The sequence below is a fragment of the Martes martes genome, assembly GCF_963455335.1.
Source record: "Martes martes genome assembly, chromosome: 1".
Taxonomy (NCBI): domain Eukaryota; kingdom Metazoa; phylum Chordata; class Mammalia; order Carnivora; family Mustelidae; genus Martes; species Martes martes.
In genome coordinates this window covers 212,192,729-212,209,104 of record NC_137888.1, presented here as the reverse complement: position 1 = coordinate 212,209,104, position 16,376 = coordinate 212,192,729, and the positions used below count along the sequence as shown (strand labels likewise).

Genomic DNA, 16,376 nt, shown 5'->3' with positions numbered 1-16,376 from the left:
GTGGGCTTATCGTTAAGACTATTCTGCCTTTTTTTTTTTTTTAAGATTTTATTTATTTGATAGAGTGAGCAAGCAGAGAGAGAGAATGATCATGCAGAGGAGAGGGGCAGAGGGAGAGGGAGAAGCAGACTTCCCACTGAGCAGCGAGCTCAACATGGGACCCTGGGATCATGACCTGAGCTGAAGAACGATGCTTAACTGACTGAGCCACCCAGGCGCCCCTCTCTCCACTTTTAAATGACAATTTATTTCGGTTAACGCAGTTTATGGAAAAATTAAACCCAGAGTTACCCTATGACCCAGCGATCTCATTTTTGACTATCTACCCAAAAGAACGGAAACCAGGGACCTGAGCACCTATCCGTACACCGTGTTCGTCGCAGCATGGCGCACAACACCCAGCGAGTGGAAGCAACCCGAATATCTGCGGATGGACGAATGGATAAACGAGAAGTGGGACGTCCGTACAAGGCATGACCATTCAGCCTTTGATTAAAAGGGAAAGCCTAACACGCACTGCAACACCGATGAACCTTGAAGACGTTATACTAAGTGAAATAAGCCGGTCGCGAAAGAACAACGGTGTATGATTCCACTTATAGGAGGTCCACTTGAGTCAAATTCACAGACAGAAAGTAGATGGTGGGTGCCAGGGATGGGGCCGGGGGTGGTGGTGTGGGGAGATGGTATTTCACGGGGCCAGAGTCTCAGTTTTCCAAGACGAAGAGTTCTGGAGACGGACGGTGGGGACCGTCGCTCAAAACTTACTGTACTCTGAGCTGTACACCAAAAAATGGTCAAGATGGCCAATTTGATGTTGTATATTTTGCCATTAAGGAGAGACTTACGAACAGGGCCTGGCACTGAGGGACATGCTGGGCTTCCTACATCACGGAAATCAGAGTAACTGAAACGACATGGCTGGACTGTGACCCCCAGGGGGACAGTGTCGCTGTCAGTCTTGTTCCCTCGTATGTGCCTTGGGTCTGGCCAGTCCACGGAGGTGCAGGAAAGATCTGATCTTTGGATTGCCTGAAACCTTCCGGGGTGCCTCATTACTTCACTGGGACTCCCTGAAGCCTCTGCCCTCCCTCTGCCCTCCCATGCCCACCCTGCCCAAATCCAGATTCAGCACCCCCAGGGTCTGAATGAATGGCCTCTGGAGTGCGTGTGGCCTACCAGATCCCGAGCTGTCCTGTTGCTGGCCTTGGCTCAGGCTGTCCCCTGGCCTGGAGCACATACCTTGGGTCACTCCAGCTTCCCTACAGAACAGCCCCCTGTGGCTCAGGGCTCCTCTGGAAAGACTGCCTGGGTTTGCCCAGCTAGCCAGGCAGGGCAGCCAAAGCCTGACATTGGGAGTAGACCCCCGTCTCTGCAGGCTCTTCTAAGGGTCAAGGGTATAAGTGGCTTCAGCCAGAGGGTAGAGCTTCTAGAACAGGGGCAGGCACTCTGGTGAGAGAGGACACATTGGGTCACATGGTCAGGGCAGGGATGGGGGTAGGGGGGATAGCGACCCTTCCTCCATAGTGGCAAATGGCCCGCAGGCCATCTCTGCCCACATGGACCAGGGGAGAAGCTGGATCCTGGGCAAAGGCAGAGAAACTCCAGGCCACCTGCCTCCCCTCCATCACCAGCATCTTCCCTTTGGGCCCTCCTTAAAGGTCAGGCTGGGATCAGGTGAGCTGGGGTGGCAGTGGCATGACCAACTTCCCCTGGATGAGCCCCTTTTGCCTGTCCTTGGCAGGACCCCAGAGGAGGCAGCGGCCACGGGCAGCAGACAGAAGCAGGGACAGTCCAGTCCCAGGGTTGGGAACAGGGAGTAGTGGGTACAGCTCAGCCCCTACCAAGGGGCACTGCCATCTCCGGGAAGAAGTTGAATACATCCCCCAGCCACAGGGTCAGCTAGGAGAGGGTACCCACCCCTCCCCCGCAGGCCAAGGGCCCTGCGCCCAGCTCATGGGCCTCCGCACTGTCCCGGGTGGTGCCCGGACCTGGTCTTCTAGCTCCCTGCGGGGCTGAGCCACGCGGATGCAGCCCACAGCAGGACGTGTGCCTCGGGGAGCCCGGGGCCCAGGCGTGGCCGCCTGGCGGAGAGAATGAAGACAAAGGCGCAGCGGCAGGTTTCTGTACAGGAAGTCGGATTATACATTTTAGTAACGGGCGGGAGAAACGAGGCATTGGGGCAACAGTGCGGGGGGGCCACAGGGAGAATAAGAGATCGAGAGCTGGGGTTTGGCGTCAATCTTACAAAGTGTATAAAGAATCTGTGTTTCTCTACAATAACAAAAAAACCAAAGGCTACAAGAGCGGTTGTATATACAAAACACGGAGATATTGCTTCACTTGCAAACGGGTTCCTGACCAGACGGGAGACAAGACAGAGAGGGGCACAGGGAGGGGCTGGAGAGCGCGCTGCGTGCAAAAAGAGAGTGAGGGGGGAGAGGGGTCTTCCCCCAGCATAAATCTACAGGCAGGAGCTGGAGTCGCGCACGCACGGGAGAGGTCGAAGGCGTGTGCCGGTGCTGGCTGTGCGTGGGGGAGCAGGGGGGCCGGGAGCCGAGAGTGTCCGCCTGCCCCGGCCCCCTGGCGCCTTGCTCTTCGAGCATCAGCTCAGAAGGGGGTTCTGGGTGGGGATCGGGGGACCGGTGGGGCCAACTGGCCACAGAGGGAGGGAGGCAATCGCTCCCTGGAGTCTGCCGTGGAAAACTGGAGAAGCCCGCTTGGCGCGCCCCTCCTCCTCGCCTCTGACCGGCCCGTCTAGGCTGCCACCCTCCCTGGCCCGCCGAGATGCACACCGGGACCCCAGAAAAGCAGGCGCGGCGACCCGGGCGTCTGGCTTTCCTCGAGCGGGACAGCAGGTGCCACTTAACTCCTGTTCTTCCTGGGCCCCCGCCAGCCATGCGGAGCTCGATGTGAGGGCAGGAGCCGGTCACAGTCACGGAGGGACAGACAGGGCGGGGCCGGGGAGCGCAGCGCGGGGCGGGGCGGGCGGAGGACGAGGACGAGGACGCGCAGGCGCCCTCGGGCGGGGCGCAGGGCGCTCACAGGTTCTGGCAACACTGCAGCTTGCTGGGTTTCTGTCCGTCAGTGGTGGGCGGCACGCTGATGTCCACCACGTTGTTGCCGGGGGACTCGTCGTGGGCTGCGCGGTCCGCGATCTGCTTCTGCGACACGATGCGGTAGATCTCTGCAGATGGGGGAATGCGGGGTGACCCATCTGGACCTCACGGCCTCCAAGGAGCACCCCCCAGGCAGAGTCCAAGACCCCCTCTCAAAGGACCCCCCCTTACCCCGTGGGGCACCCCCATCACATCAGGGTGGGGGGAAACGATGGCAGGGGCTGGGCCCCTGGAGGCTCCCACCGGGACACCCAATGCTGGCTGGGGCCCCATGTCTGGTCATGGAGGTCCCGACCCCCCTCCCGCCCCCCCCCCCCCCCCCCCCGCCAGCCTGGCCTCTTCTCCTGTTAAGATCAGCGGCCCCTCCTCCTCAGAATAAACGCCAGGGGCCCTGGGCCTCATGGCTGACCCAGCGGGCTGTTCTCCAGAGGGGCCACCGCAGAGGGCCCCACGGCAGCCAGGTGGAGGGCGTCTATGTCCTCAGGATCTGCCCTGATCCCATGAAATGCGCCACGTCTGTCCGGTCTGTCCAGACTGGCCTGTGGCTTTCAAGACTAAAGCTTCAGGCAGGGGCTGTGCTCTGGAGCGGGCAACCGGGGCTGCCGCTGTCCTCCCCAGGCCCACCCACAGGGAGCATGCTGGGGTTACCGTGACCCCAGCCTAACCCTGTGACCACCTGTGAGGATGTTCTTGAAAGCTTCCTCGACGTTGGTGGAATCCAATGCTGAGGTCTCAATGAAAGACAAGTTGTTCTTTTCTGGAACAAAAAGAATATTGCCCAGGTTGGCAGTGGGGCTTGCCTGCCCGCTGCCTGGCCCAAGAACTGAATGGTGGGGGTCAAAGAGATAGGATTGAGACACCCACCCCTCAGGAAGGGGACGCTGGCTGAGGCCAGGGACACAGTGAAGACGGCAGCGGACTGAGGCAGGGGTGAGCTGCCTGCCTTCCAGATGCTTCTCTGATGCCTCAGTCACAGTCCCACTTTTAGGAATGTGGCCCCCGGGGGAGGCCCCGGGCGGGCGTCCCCGAGTGACCCTTATGCTGCCCCCCAGCCACACCTGTTCCGGCCCCTCCGCGCCTCACCTGCAAAGGCACGAGCCTCGTCAGTGGGCACGGCCCGCAGGTGGCGAAGGTCACTCTTGTTGCCCACGAGCATGATGACGATGTTGCTGTCAGCGTGGTCCCGCAGCTCCTTCAGCCAGCGCTCCACGTTCTCATAGGTCAGGTGCTTGGCAATGTCGTACACGAGCAGCGCGCCCACTGCGCCGCGGTAGTACCTGCGGGGGACAGCGCGTGAGCCAGGGGCCTCCCAGCCTCTGTGTGCAGCAGCCCCTTGGCCCCGACGCCCGGGGCAGGGAGGCACAGAGCCCGCCCGAGGCACAGAGGCCCACCGTGACTTGGCCAGTTGGACCACCAAGGAGACTGATGGACACCCAGCCATTCTGCGGGATTAGGGACTTGAGAAGGTGACCAGGCCTCAGTGGCGTTCCGAGGGCGCAAGTGACCAACAGGAAATGGTGGGACGCTGGGGGTGTCTAGGAAGAGGCAGCCCCAGTGGGTCCTGGTAGCGGGGGACCACAGGGAGGCAAGGGATGCCAGGCCTCTGCGGGAGGACAGGATGAGGTGGGACAGGGTCTGAGCTGAAGTGCAGAGTGAAGCTGGGGGCAGACAGGCAGGGCAGGCGAGCAGGCAGGGCTGGGGGGGGGCGGGCAGAGGGCCGCAAGCCAGTCCAGGATAACAACCCTCATGGTGCAGCCAGCATCTGGTGAAACCACAGTGCCTCGAGGGACTCCAGGGCTCAAAGGGACCATAGGACATGCCTACCCTAGGGTCACAGTGTGGCCAGGAGTGGACACTGGTCTTCCCAACAGTCCCATAGCTCCTGGAGGTCTTGCCCCTTCCCCTGGGGCCCCCCCACTCTCAGAGCTGCGCTCTCCCCTTCTGCCAAACTCCTACCCATCCTTCAGGGCCCACCGGCCCCACACCCATGGCTTCCTGCACTGCCCCGGCCCTGTCACTCACGCGGAGGTGATGGCCCGGTAGCGCTCCTGGCCAGCGGTGTCCCAGATCTGCGCCTTGATGGTCTTGCCGTCCACCTGGATGCTGCGGGTGGCAAACTCCACGCCGATGGTGCTCTTGCTCTCCAGGTTGAACTCGTTGCGGGTGAAGCGTGATAGCAGGTTGCTCTTCCCCACGCCCGAGTCCCCAATGAGCACCACTTTGGGGGCAGGAAGGAGAGAGGTGAGACTCTGCGGGCCAGCCACGCTGAGCCAAGGCCCACACACCACCCACGTCCACCTGCAGGACCGTCAGTGACCCCCTGGGCGCTGCACAAACTGGGAAAGCCAACATCAGAGCAGTCGGAGCCATCCTGGAGCCCAAGGCACCACATTTGCTGTGGTGCAGAAGCAAACAGGCTTTGGGCTTCCAGAAACAGCCACTGTGGACAGCGCAACACCCCTGCTGTCTCAGGTCCCTCAGAGCAAGGCTGCCCCAAGGGCATACGAACCCAGACATCCCGGCGGGTGCACAGTGGGGATCCATTAACCCCTGGACCTCCCCTGCAGCCTGGTGGCCAAGAAATCTCCAGGGCTGGGCAACCTTGGGCGAGTCACTTAACCTCTCTGGGCTGTCTTTTCTGCAAGAGGGGGACTTGAGGAGAAAAGGCAGAATCAGAACTCCACTAGCATGTAGCATGCTAAGGCAGGTGGGGGTGGGGGGTGGTTATTGCTAGGTTCTTACCTACAAGGGTCTGTCTCTGGAGTTCTAAGCCACAGGAAATGAGAAGCCTCACCCCCACGCCCAGTCCTCCTGGGCAGGGCAGAGCAGGCCCCTCCCGTCTATCCCTGTATCCCTCTCTTCATCAAGTTTCCTACCCCAGCCAGAGAAGCAACGCCTCTAGGGGCCAAGGTGCCCCAGGCTCTTTGGTAGGGTCACATGAGATGGTCCAGGAGGGGTGTGAGCCCAGGAGGCTGTCCTTAGACCCAGGGCACACTGGAGTCTCACGTCTGTGTATGCACAGTGTGAGCCGCACATGCACACGTGGGTATGTGTGCCGTGTATAAGAAACAACACAGGGCCGTCTGACCAGACACCCCAGGTGGAAACCACATGGACCCCCTCCACGTGTGGACCTTGGGCTCTGACACCCAAGGGTGGGTCTGTCCAGTGGAAAGCCATGGGGGTTGTAGGCTTGGTCACCCGCACCCCAGTTAAGTCTTTCCTCGATGGAAAGTTGTATACGTGCATGGCCAAATTCCCACGGCTTCTGACCATCTTCACTGCGCCCACCCCAGCCCACCCCACCTGCACACGCCCGGCGTCCCTGCATTGACTCTCGCAGCCAAACACCAGGCTGTTTTCCTGGAGGCCGCCAGAGGGCGCAGGCGCCCATCGCCCTCCGGGGCTCCCACCTCCCGGAGGTAAAAGTCCAAATCCTCCCCAAGGTCCAAAGAGCCTTGCACTACCTGCCCCGTGCCCTCCCCGCCCTCCCCTCCTCCCTCTCCCCCCCTCGCCCACTCTGCTGCAGCCACAGGGGCCTCCTTGCTGGGACTCCGAGATACACAGAGGCGCACTGCGCTCGCCTATACCGTTCTTCCCCCAGGTATGTGCCTGGTATCTGCCCCCACCTCCTCGGTGGGGTCCCTCAGATGGCACCCGGTGGGTCGAGGAGGCAGGCCCTCACGGTCGTCCTCTTAAAAGCCCTCACCCCTCCCCACCTGCCTTTCCTCCACAGCTCCCCCCTCCCCCAACCCTCTCACGCTCTCTGGCCAGCCTATTCGGCCACAGGGGTGGGCGTCTCAGGCAGTCCGAGTTCCTGCTGCGCCCCCAGGACCTGGTGCAGTGCCCAGCACCCGGGAAGCACCCGATCACTGTCTGCTGGACGAACAAACCCAAAGTGGCTTGTGTAGTCTCCCAGCCCCACCTCCTTCCACACCTGGAAGATGCCCAGGTTACCATCCTCAAGCCATAGGGGAGGCGGGGGGCAGGCAAGGCAGCCTCTCTGGGAGGGCTGCTTTAGAGCCAAGAATACTAAGAACGAGCAGAATGCTTAACGAGTCTGTCCAGTGAAAGCCCCTGACGTGCACCACCTCCCGCGAGTCTCCCGTAACCCTACGGGTCAGGAAGCAGGACAATGCCATGCCTATTTGTAGGCCCACTCTACCTCCCAACCCTGCTCACCAGACAGGGACTTGCCCAGGGCCACCGGGCTGGAAAGTGGTCTGTCAGCATTTGAACCCACATCTCCTGCGTCTGGGGCTGAGCTCAGGGCTCTGGGTCCAGCCTCCTCCTCTCCCACTATCTGGGGCATCCAGACCCTCGGAGTAGCTGGCAAACTCCTGCTCATCCTTCAAAACCCCTCAAGTCAGGCCTCTCCTCTCCCCTCTCCCCTCTAACCCCTAGTGCCCTGGCCTCTAGGACCTGGTTGATAACGAGGCCGGTGTTCTCTCATGCCCGACGGAAGACTGGGAGCTGACCTCAGAGAAAGGAGGAAAGAGGTGGAGACGGACATGGGCCTGTGGCTCTAGACCATACTGTGGGGCCTACACGCACAACCTCTCACCTCCTTCTCAGGTGGCCTCGGAGACCTGGCCAAGGCTGGAGAGGCTGGCTCACAATTCTTATGCCCTTGCAAACGGAACAGGAAACAAGCACGAGGACCCTGGCCTGCAGGGCCATCCCCATCCCCTCCCTCCCTTCCCAGCCTTGGCCCCATCAACTCCACTCTGGCCTAGCCACCAGTCTCCTCAGGCACTTCAGGGCCAGGCCCAGCCCTAAAGGCTTTGTAACTGTGTTCTCAGGCCCAGCCCAGGGGCAAATGTTCCTATTATCCTTCCCTTTATACAGCCGGGGGACACTCAACCCAGAGTGACCAGGTTCCTGGCCCAGGATCACCCAGTAAGAAAGTGGACGCCAGAGCAGGATGAGAGCCCCCGGCCCCTGCCCAGCTGAGCGGCAGGAAGGCCCGGCTGCTCGGACTGACCCGTGGGGAGAGGTGCCCAGGGGGGCAGCAGCCAAGCTGGCCCCGTGTGCAGGGTAGGAATGAGAACAGCATTGTCCGGGGCACAAGCGATCTGCTGTCTTGGGGAAATAAAGGGCCCTTGAGGACACAGCTCCTAGAATTTCCACAGAAGTCGGTGGCATCACTGGCTGGGAAATAGCCCCCCCACCCCCACCCCGACATGCCACTTGGCTGGCGGAGCAGGCGAGCCCAGTTGGCAAAAACAAAGAGCCGGCCCCTCTTGAAGCCCTGGGTCCTCTGACCTGCCCCTGACAGTGTGGCACCCCTGGGGCCTGCACTCTGACACTCAGGTGGACTGTGGCCATTTGGGTGGGGGTGGGGGGGCTGGCACCCCTATCCAGGCAGAGCAGGCCCCTGCTTCTCCCCCAGGAAGCCAGCCCTGACCATCCCAGGCCCCAGAGGCTGGCCCTTGGGGGCAATCCCACCACAATTATATTCCGGGGAATCAGAGCAGAGGACAGATCGGGGCCCAAAGCCAGGGCACAGGCGAGGCGACCGTGGGCCAATGGGGGAAGATGGCATGCTTTGGTCCTTACCGGTGGGTCTGGTGGGGGCCCTGCCCAGGCTGCAAAGCATGGAGGCTGCCTCAGGGGCACTCAGCAGAGGAGGGTGAGCACAGGGCTGGCCTGTTTCCTGGCTGCTCCTCTTCCCTCGCCCCCTTTCCTAAAAGGACTCATCGATGGCACAGGGGTGGACAAAGCCCAGGGGACGTGGTCCTGGGCTACCACAACAGCTTCCCACTTCAACCCACATCCTCAGAGGCCAGGTGAGTGGCCGGGGGCCTCTCAGAAGTCCCTGGTGGCCCTTGGGGACATAGCTGCTCCCACTGTGGATCCCACAGTTGGGTCAAGCCAAGAGAGGTCAGGGTTGCCCCGAGGGGCTGATCTGCAGGCTGGGAAAATGGCCCCGTGGCTGACAGGATAAAATGTTCAGCAGGCTGAACATGAGGATCTATAATTAGGTACAAAAAAACAACCTTACTTGGGAGGGGGGTGATGCACAGTGAGGAAAACACCCTGGGGGATCTGCTGGCCTTGGTCTTGGGAGGTCAGGGGAGCCAACGTGTGATGTGGCTGCCAAAATTATCACGGCGGTGGCCAGAGGGTGAAGCAGGGGGCAGTCAGTGTCCCAAGTGAGAAGTGTGGCCCCTCTGTACCAAGGGAGGGGCCAGAAGTTACTAAAGCCTGGGGGAGGCTGAGCACAGGGTCGGGGGCAGGACGATCGCTGGCCCTCCCCTCCTGAAGGGCCCCTTGGACCAGGTGACAGGGCTGTGGAGCCTCAAGGTAAGGAAGTTGGCCCCTGTCAACCCTCCTGGTGTGGTCTCTAGTTGGGACACCTCTCTAATGCCCATACCTTATCCTCTGCAGGCCACCGGGTCTCAGGAGGGTCCGGGGGACAGTATACTCAGGCTTCTAATGCTGTCTACCCATGGCAAGTGGTGTGACAGTGGTGGCTTGCCTCCCTGCTGGCTTCTTTCCTTCCTTCTTTACGTGCCAGACCCATACAGTTTCCTTCCCCCATTTAAGAGAAAAACAGAGTGGATTTCGAGAGAAACATGCAGAGGTAACAGGGAGACCCTCCACAAGACGTACGAGTGACCGTGAGGTCTCAGATGCCGGCAGTTTGGGAAATACTGACCTTGTGGATTTGACTTTCACTTCTAACCCTGCATGAGCAGGGCGCCTGCTGACTCAGAAAAGGAGGCTAGTGGGGGAGGGCAGCAGGGCAGGTGGCCCCCACCTGCACCCCCGCCCTGTGCCAGTGGCCACCGAAGCCAGATCTGGGCTTCCAGTAAGCGGACTCAGGGATGAATCCCCGGAAGCACACAGCCGCTCCATTGCCCCTGACCTACTAACTGGACTTCTGGGAACGTACTTCAAGGAAATAACCCAAAGGGCAAAAGATGACTAGTGCAAATACTCGGGCTGGGTTATTTATAACAGCAAGCGGCTGAAAATAACAAGCGGGCAACGGCCCCAGAATCCTGGAGGTGACGACTGGGGTTAAGGTCCCCTGCCCTGGCAGTCCAAATCCAGGTGGGTGTCCAACGGGGACCTGGGAAGCAGTGGCCTCAGGGCCCCAGCTGCAGAAGGATGGGAGGCCTGTCCACCTGTGGCCAGTCTGTTTCGGGGACTCACGGAAGAGCTTCCCCGCCTTTAACGTGAGACGTCAGGGCACAGACAGCACCGGGGATAACTGCTGACCGCACAGCTTCACCTGCCAGTGACTTAGGAGCCCACACGCAGCTCCCCAGCCCCGCGGCGCCATGTGACAGCTCTGGGCCTCTGTACAGGCACTGCCCCAGCCCAGAAGCCTTTTACCATGTGGATATCCCAGGTAGGGAGCACTCTGCCCCTCTCTCCACGTCCTCAAGGTCCCCAGGCTTCCGGCCTCAGAATGTGGGATGATACCACGGACACAATGGTCAGTGTCGGACACAGACCACACTCCCAGCGACAGCCAGGTTTCCTGGGCGAGGGGGATGAGGCCAACCGCTGGTGTGGGAGGCAGACCCTCACACGGGCAGGCAGAAGGACAAGGTACCTCATGTGGGCCCAGACGTAGCTATCAAGGGCAACCATTGTCAGCCAGGGAGCCCAAACAGACAGCCCGGGGCCTGGCCAAAGCCCACGCTGGCACAGAAGGCACTGTGAAGTCAGTGACTCTTTTTTCTTTTTTTTTAAGACACTATTTTTAATTGATCTCCACACCCAAAGTGGGGCTGGAACTTACAACCCAGAGACCAAGAGCTGCATACTCTACGGACTGAGCCAACCAGGCGCCCCCAAAGCCAGTGACTTAAGTCACTCCACAACCCCAGCAACGTGGAGGGGCTCTCCCCAGCTTGAGCGGCCGGGCAAGGGAGCTGGGTCAGCAGTGGCTGCCTCACCTGCCAAGGCCATACTGGAGGCTCCTAGAGCCCTCTGTCTCCGGGGCAGGGACGATCCTCCAGCAGGTTGGCCAAAGGCCAGCCCATCAGTGCGCATGTATTGGGGGAGGTGGTCTGACAGGCTTAGTCCCACATACACTCTTTGGGTGGTAAAGCCCACAGCTGAAAGCCCTGGGTTCAAATTCTGCTCCAACACTTTGCAAACCTGCCCTGTCTCTCTGGGATCTCAGTTTCCAGGTCCCCAGAGGCTGGATACTACCGACGACCTCGCAGGGCTGGGGTGTGCATTTCAGTGAATTCGTTAAGTGCTTAGAGAAGAGCAGGTACTTCAGTAGCTCTATTAAGGGTTCTAAGAGTTCAAAGATAATTGTTACTGTTAACCACCAAGCCTCGGTCCGGCACACACGGTCCCCCCCCGCCAGGTGCCCCTTCCATGCAATTCTGGGTCAGTACCCCAATCCAGGGTCCCCCACCACGCACGTCCCCTCGCGTCCTCGCCCTTTCCGGGCCCCGCCCCCAGACACGTTGCCGCCAATCAGGACCGGCTCCTCCCACTCCGTAAGAGCACCACCCCCACCTGCCCCGTCCCAGCCCACTTCTTGGGCACGCCCACCGCGCCCTAGCCCCGCCTCTGACGGCCCCGCCCCCACCACGAACGGAGCTTTCCACCCAGGCCGGCCCGCCAAATGCTGGGGAGACCCCGCCCCCGGAGGCCCCGCCCCTAACGGCCTCTCCCACCGCTTGGGGCCCCACCCCCTCCCGGCCCCGGCCCCGCCTCGGCGCATCCAGGGCCCCCGGGCTTCTGTGGGCCGCCCGCTCCGCACGGCCGCACACTCCAGCCCAAAGCTGACCGAGCCCAAACTGCCCCGGCCTTGCCGGCTGCCTAACCCACCGGGCCCCAAGTCCCGGGTTCCGGTCTGGGCCTAGCGGCCTGGAGCGTAGCCTCAACCCGCATGCCCGCCGCCTCGCCACCGTCCCCTCGCCCGTCTCTGTCCCACAGACCGCACCTTTGAATAAGTAGTCGTACTCGTCGTCCCGGGTCCCCATTGTCCTGGCGCTTCCGGCGGGATCAGCGACTCCGCAGCCCCACCACAAACACTCGACGGGGGCGGAGCCGGCGCCGCGCAGAGCGGCGGGTGGATGACCAATCAGAGGCGGGTAGCGTAGCGACCGGCACCCAGGGCAGCCAGTCACAGGCGGAAGCAAAGCCTCAGGGGTGGGCGCCGCCTGGGATCCACCCTCCTCGCCTTCGGTCTCCTGGAGAAAGGCGGAAGGAATGCGGACCTTTCTGAAGTGACGGCCACATCAGCCTATCAGAGGTGGTCTCTGGAAGGCGGGGCGGAAGACTGTAAGAATGAAACAGATTGATGGAGCGAGTAACCAATGACAGGCTTGATTCAGACGGTCCGGGATTACCAAGAGGACCTGTCCAGGAAGGGAAATGGGGCTACGTCCAGGTGATGTTACGCTAGTTAACGTCCCAATGACGTCATAGGTCAATCCGCGCTGCTCTGCTTCCCCCCCTGCTCCTGCCCTCCCACTGTATGACCGTTTCGGGGCCTCTGCGAGGGGTTTTTTTCCCCCCCCACCTAGGGGTTCCCTCTCCGCCCTTGGTTGGGTTTCCATCACTATATTCGTGAGTCATTAAGGTACCCCTGCTACCTCAGTTTCCTCCGCTGCATGACGGGAGAAAACCACTTCGTGGAGACTTCGGAAGATAACTAGATCATCTGGGGACCTAACGACATACTAAGTCAACCGTCCACTTTCTGTCATTGAGCCTTTAACAAGTATTTATAAAATCCTTCCTGGACGTCAGACTCTCTCCAGCATGATCTCCCCTTCTCTATCCCCTTGCCCCGTGTTTTCGCACCTTCCTGCCCCCCCGGATTTACCACTACCTGACATTAGACTTTGTATTTCTGGGGGCGCCTGCCTGGCTCAGTCGGTGGAGGCTGCGACCCTTGATCTCGGGGTCGTTAGTTCAGGCCCCATTTGGGCATAGTGCTTATTAAAAAAAAAAAAAAGATATATAGATAGATAGATATATATTTTTTTTTAAGATTTTATTTATTTATTTGACAGAGATCACAAGTAGGCAGAGACGCAGGCAGAGAGAGGGGAAGGGAAGCAGACTTTCTGCCCAGCAGAGAGCCCCGCGATCCCCGGACCCTGAGATCATGACCCCAGCCGAAGGAAGAGGCCTTAACCCACTGAACCACCCAGGCGCCCCTGTATTTCTTTCTTGATGCATTGATCTCTGTAGTCTCCTGCCAACCAAACATCAACCCCATGAAGGCAAGGGCTCTCTGTCTGTCACTGCTGGTGCTGTGCCCCTAGTGCTCAGTAAATATTTGATCAGTGATGAATAATGTAACCAGAGAGCTCTGTGGTAGTGATTTTTTATAACTATAATAATGATCACAGTTGCCTCCTAGACATCACCCCTCCGTTGTCCAGCAGGCATCCCAGACACTAATGTGCCCTCTTTTCCCATATCCACTCCTTCTTCTGTGACTCCATGTACCCCACCTTACCCCCGCCTCCATTCCCTCCCCTCCCCCCTGCCCATCTCATAGCCGGAGGTCATGGATTCTTCTCTCCTCATCTTTTAGTCCCCTGCTTCTTCCTGCCCTCCCTTCCCTGGGTTGTCTTACTGTGTTTCTCCTCCCTCCTGAATTTCTGACCACTTCTCACCCCCACTATTGCCACCATCTCAATCCTGGCCCCAACATCACTCTCTGGACCTGAGCTGTTGTCTGTCCCCAGATCTCCCTGTTCTGCCCTCACCCCACACAGTCTGTTTTTTTCCACAGGAGTCAGAGGAATCTTTTTTCCTTTTTTTTTTTTTTTTTTTTTTTAGGGAGGCTCTATGCCCAACACGAGACTCAGTCTCGCCACCCCGAGATCAGGAGTCACACGGTCCACCAGCTGAGCCAAGCGGGAGCCCCAATCAGAGGAGTCTTTTAAAACATAAGTCAGGGTCCCTGGGTGGCTCAGTGGGTTAAGCCTCTGCCTTTGGCTCAGGTCATGATCTCAGGGTCCTGGGATCGAGCCCTGCATCGGGCTCTCTGCTTGGCGGGGAGCCTGTTTCTGCTTCTCTGCCTACTTGTGATCTCTGTCAAACAAATAAATAAAATCTTTTTTAAAAATTTAAAAAAATAAAACATAAGTCAGATTGCCCCACTCCCCTGTTTAAAAATCTTTCAGTTCTTCCTTTAGTAAACATTTACTGTGCTCCTACTAAGTGCCAAGCAGTGTTCTAGGTGCTGGAGATGCAGCATTGACTAAGACAAATCCCAGCCCTCACAGAGCTGGCAGTCTAATGGGGTCAGGCCAACAAGAAGCCAGTAAACAATCTGCATAAGATGATTTCAGAATGGGAGGAGGGCAGTGAGGGGAATAACTTGGGTTATGTGATGATGGTGGCACTCCTTAGCTAGGAACCCAGGGAAGGCATCTTGGGGAAGGTGGCATTTGCACTGTTTGGGGGCAGAGGAGGAGGTGATGGGAACAGCATTTCAGGAGGACACAACAGCAAGTGAGAGAGACTCCGATGGGTCTGAAAAGCCAGGTGGCCATGGTGGCCGGAGAGTGGGGATCAGGGGCCAAGAGATCGGACAAGGTGAAAAAGCAAGACTGGAAGCCAGACCAGAGTGGACACTCCCAGGGACCTTCTCAGCACACTCCCGGGCAGTTGGCTTGAAGCCTTGCACATTCCCGCACAAATGCCCTCCCCACCCACCCCCAGCTCACCATCCTCGCTTCCTGCCCAAATGCTGCAGCCAGGTGGGGCTATTAAATGGTTCCCTAGTGAGCTTTACTTCCTGCCAAGGTCACTAGATTTTGCTCTCACTGTGCCCTCTTCCTGGAATACCATCCTCCCACCTTCTCTGTGGGAATTTCATCCTTCTTTGAAACCTGACTCAAAAGCAACCTCCACCCTGAAGCCTTTTCTCCTGTCTGGGTTATGCTCCTGTCCCCACAACCCTCCAGGATAGCTCACAGTAATATTAGTAATGTTGACTAATGTTTATATGGTGTGCTAGGAGCCAGACACTGTTTGCAGTGCTTTTCATTTACTGCTACATGAAATCCTCACAGCACCAGGAGAACAGAAAGGGGTAGGGATCAGAGGGTGGGGTACCAGAGGCTCCCTGCCCCCATTTTCCAGATGAAGGAACAGAGCTTTCACAGACTATCTCTAGTCAACTAGGAGAATGATGAGGTTGACGAGTTCCAAATCTGGAGTTGGACGGGTCTGGATTCCCAACCTGGCTCTTGTTTGGTTCCCAATCCTAGTGGTTATTTTTTGTGTTGTTCCTGGGATGGAAGAGGTGGTGATGATGGGAGAACGGACAGGGTTGGGGAGATAAGCTCTCTTGGCAGAGGTTGAGAATTAAGAGGGCAGAGGTGAGGGAACCCCCTACCATCCCAACATTCCTAGGAGGCACATCCCACCACCTGCAGGCACAGTGGGCTCAAGGGAGACTCTGCAAGCCTGCCTGGGACAGGACACTCCCAAACAAGGAGCCTAGAGAAGGTCTGGCCTCCAAATGAGGGAGTTCATCACCCACACTCAGCCAGGGCCCCAGCGAAGCTACTGTGTCCCCAGCACAACCAGGAAGGAGTCACAGGACCAGACTTTTCCTTTAGCAAAGGAGGCACCCACTGATTTCCCAAGAACATTTAAAAAGCATATTGCAAAGATATGTTTTCCTATTAAAACAGCAGCTGGGGCTCAGGGCTCAGACAGATGTTGTTTTTCCCAAACATGTGTCCTGGAGACAAGGCATCACATTATGCCAGACCACATGATATGAGTGGCAATTTTAGGCAGTGCATTAAAGACTGTTGAACCACTTGCTGAGAAATTCGTATCTTTTCCCCATTTCTCAAGTATTATCTATCAAGGAGAGAGGCTTACTCTCTTTTGCTCATACCTCTTGAACAGTTTTCTACCACTCATCTCCCTTTCTTTTTTTTTTTAATTTTTAGAAAGATTTTATTTATTTATATGATCGGGGTGGGGGTAGAGAGCACGAGCCAGGGGGAGAGGCAGAGGGAGAAGCAGACACCCCACTGAGCAGGGAGCCCAGTGCAGGGCCCAATTCAGGAACTCTGTGATCATGATCGGAGCCAAAGACAGATGTTCAACCAACTGAGCCACCCAGGTGCCCCTCGTTTTTTTAAAAAAAGATTTATTGTTTATTTATTTATTTGAGAGAGAGAGAGAGAGAGCAAGCAGGGAGGGGAAGGGGCAGAGGGAGAGAGAGTCTTAAACAGACTCCTCCATACTGAGCGCGGAGCCCAACGTGGGGCCTGATCTCACAACCCCAAGATC

General features: G+C 58.4%; 1 protein-coding gene across 1 annotated transcript; it reads right to left on the bottom strand.

Annotated features, from left to right (window-relative positions):
• Positions 1 to 2,115: 2,115 nt before the first annotated feature.
• On the bottom strand, positions 2,116 to 12,145 carry RAB11B (RAB11B, member RAS oncogene family). Its single transcript, XM_080818728.1, has 5 exons — positions 12,040 to 12,145; positions 5,142 to 5,337; positions 4,203 to 4,396; positions 3,796 to 3,876; positions 2,116 to 3,187 (listed from the first exon to the last, which is right to left on the bottom strand). The coding sequence occupies exons 1-5, from the start codon at positions 12,077 to 12,079 to the stop codon at positions 3,042 to 3,044; spliced, it is 657 nt and encodes a 218-aa protein (XP_080674854.1). The 5' UTR covers positions 12,080 to 12,145; the 3' UTR covers positions 2,116 to 3,041.
• Between the last annotated feature and the right edge of the window lie 4,231 nt (positions 12,146 to 16,376).

Excerpts from the sequence above, each read along its gene's own strand:
- RAB11B (XM_080818728.1), bottom strand. The coding sequence starts at position 12,079 with ATGGGGACCCGGGACGACGAGTACGACTACTTATTCAAAG. Across the intron at positions 5,338-12,039 it reads GTACGACTACTTATTCAAAG|TGGTGCTCATTGGGGACTCG; the intron begins GTGCGGTCTGTG and ends CTGCCCCCAAAG. Across the intron at positions 3,877-4,202 it reads CGAGGCTCGTGCCTTTGCAG|AAAAGAACAACTTGTCTTTC; the intron begins GTGAGGCGCGGA and ends TTTTTGTTCCAG.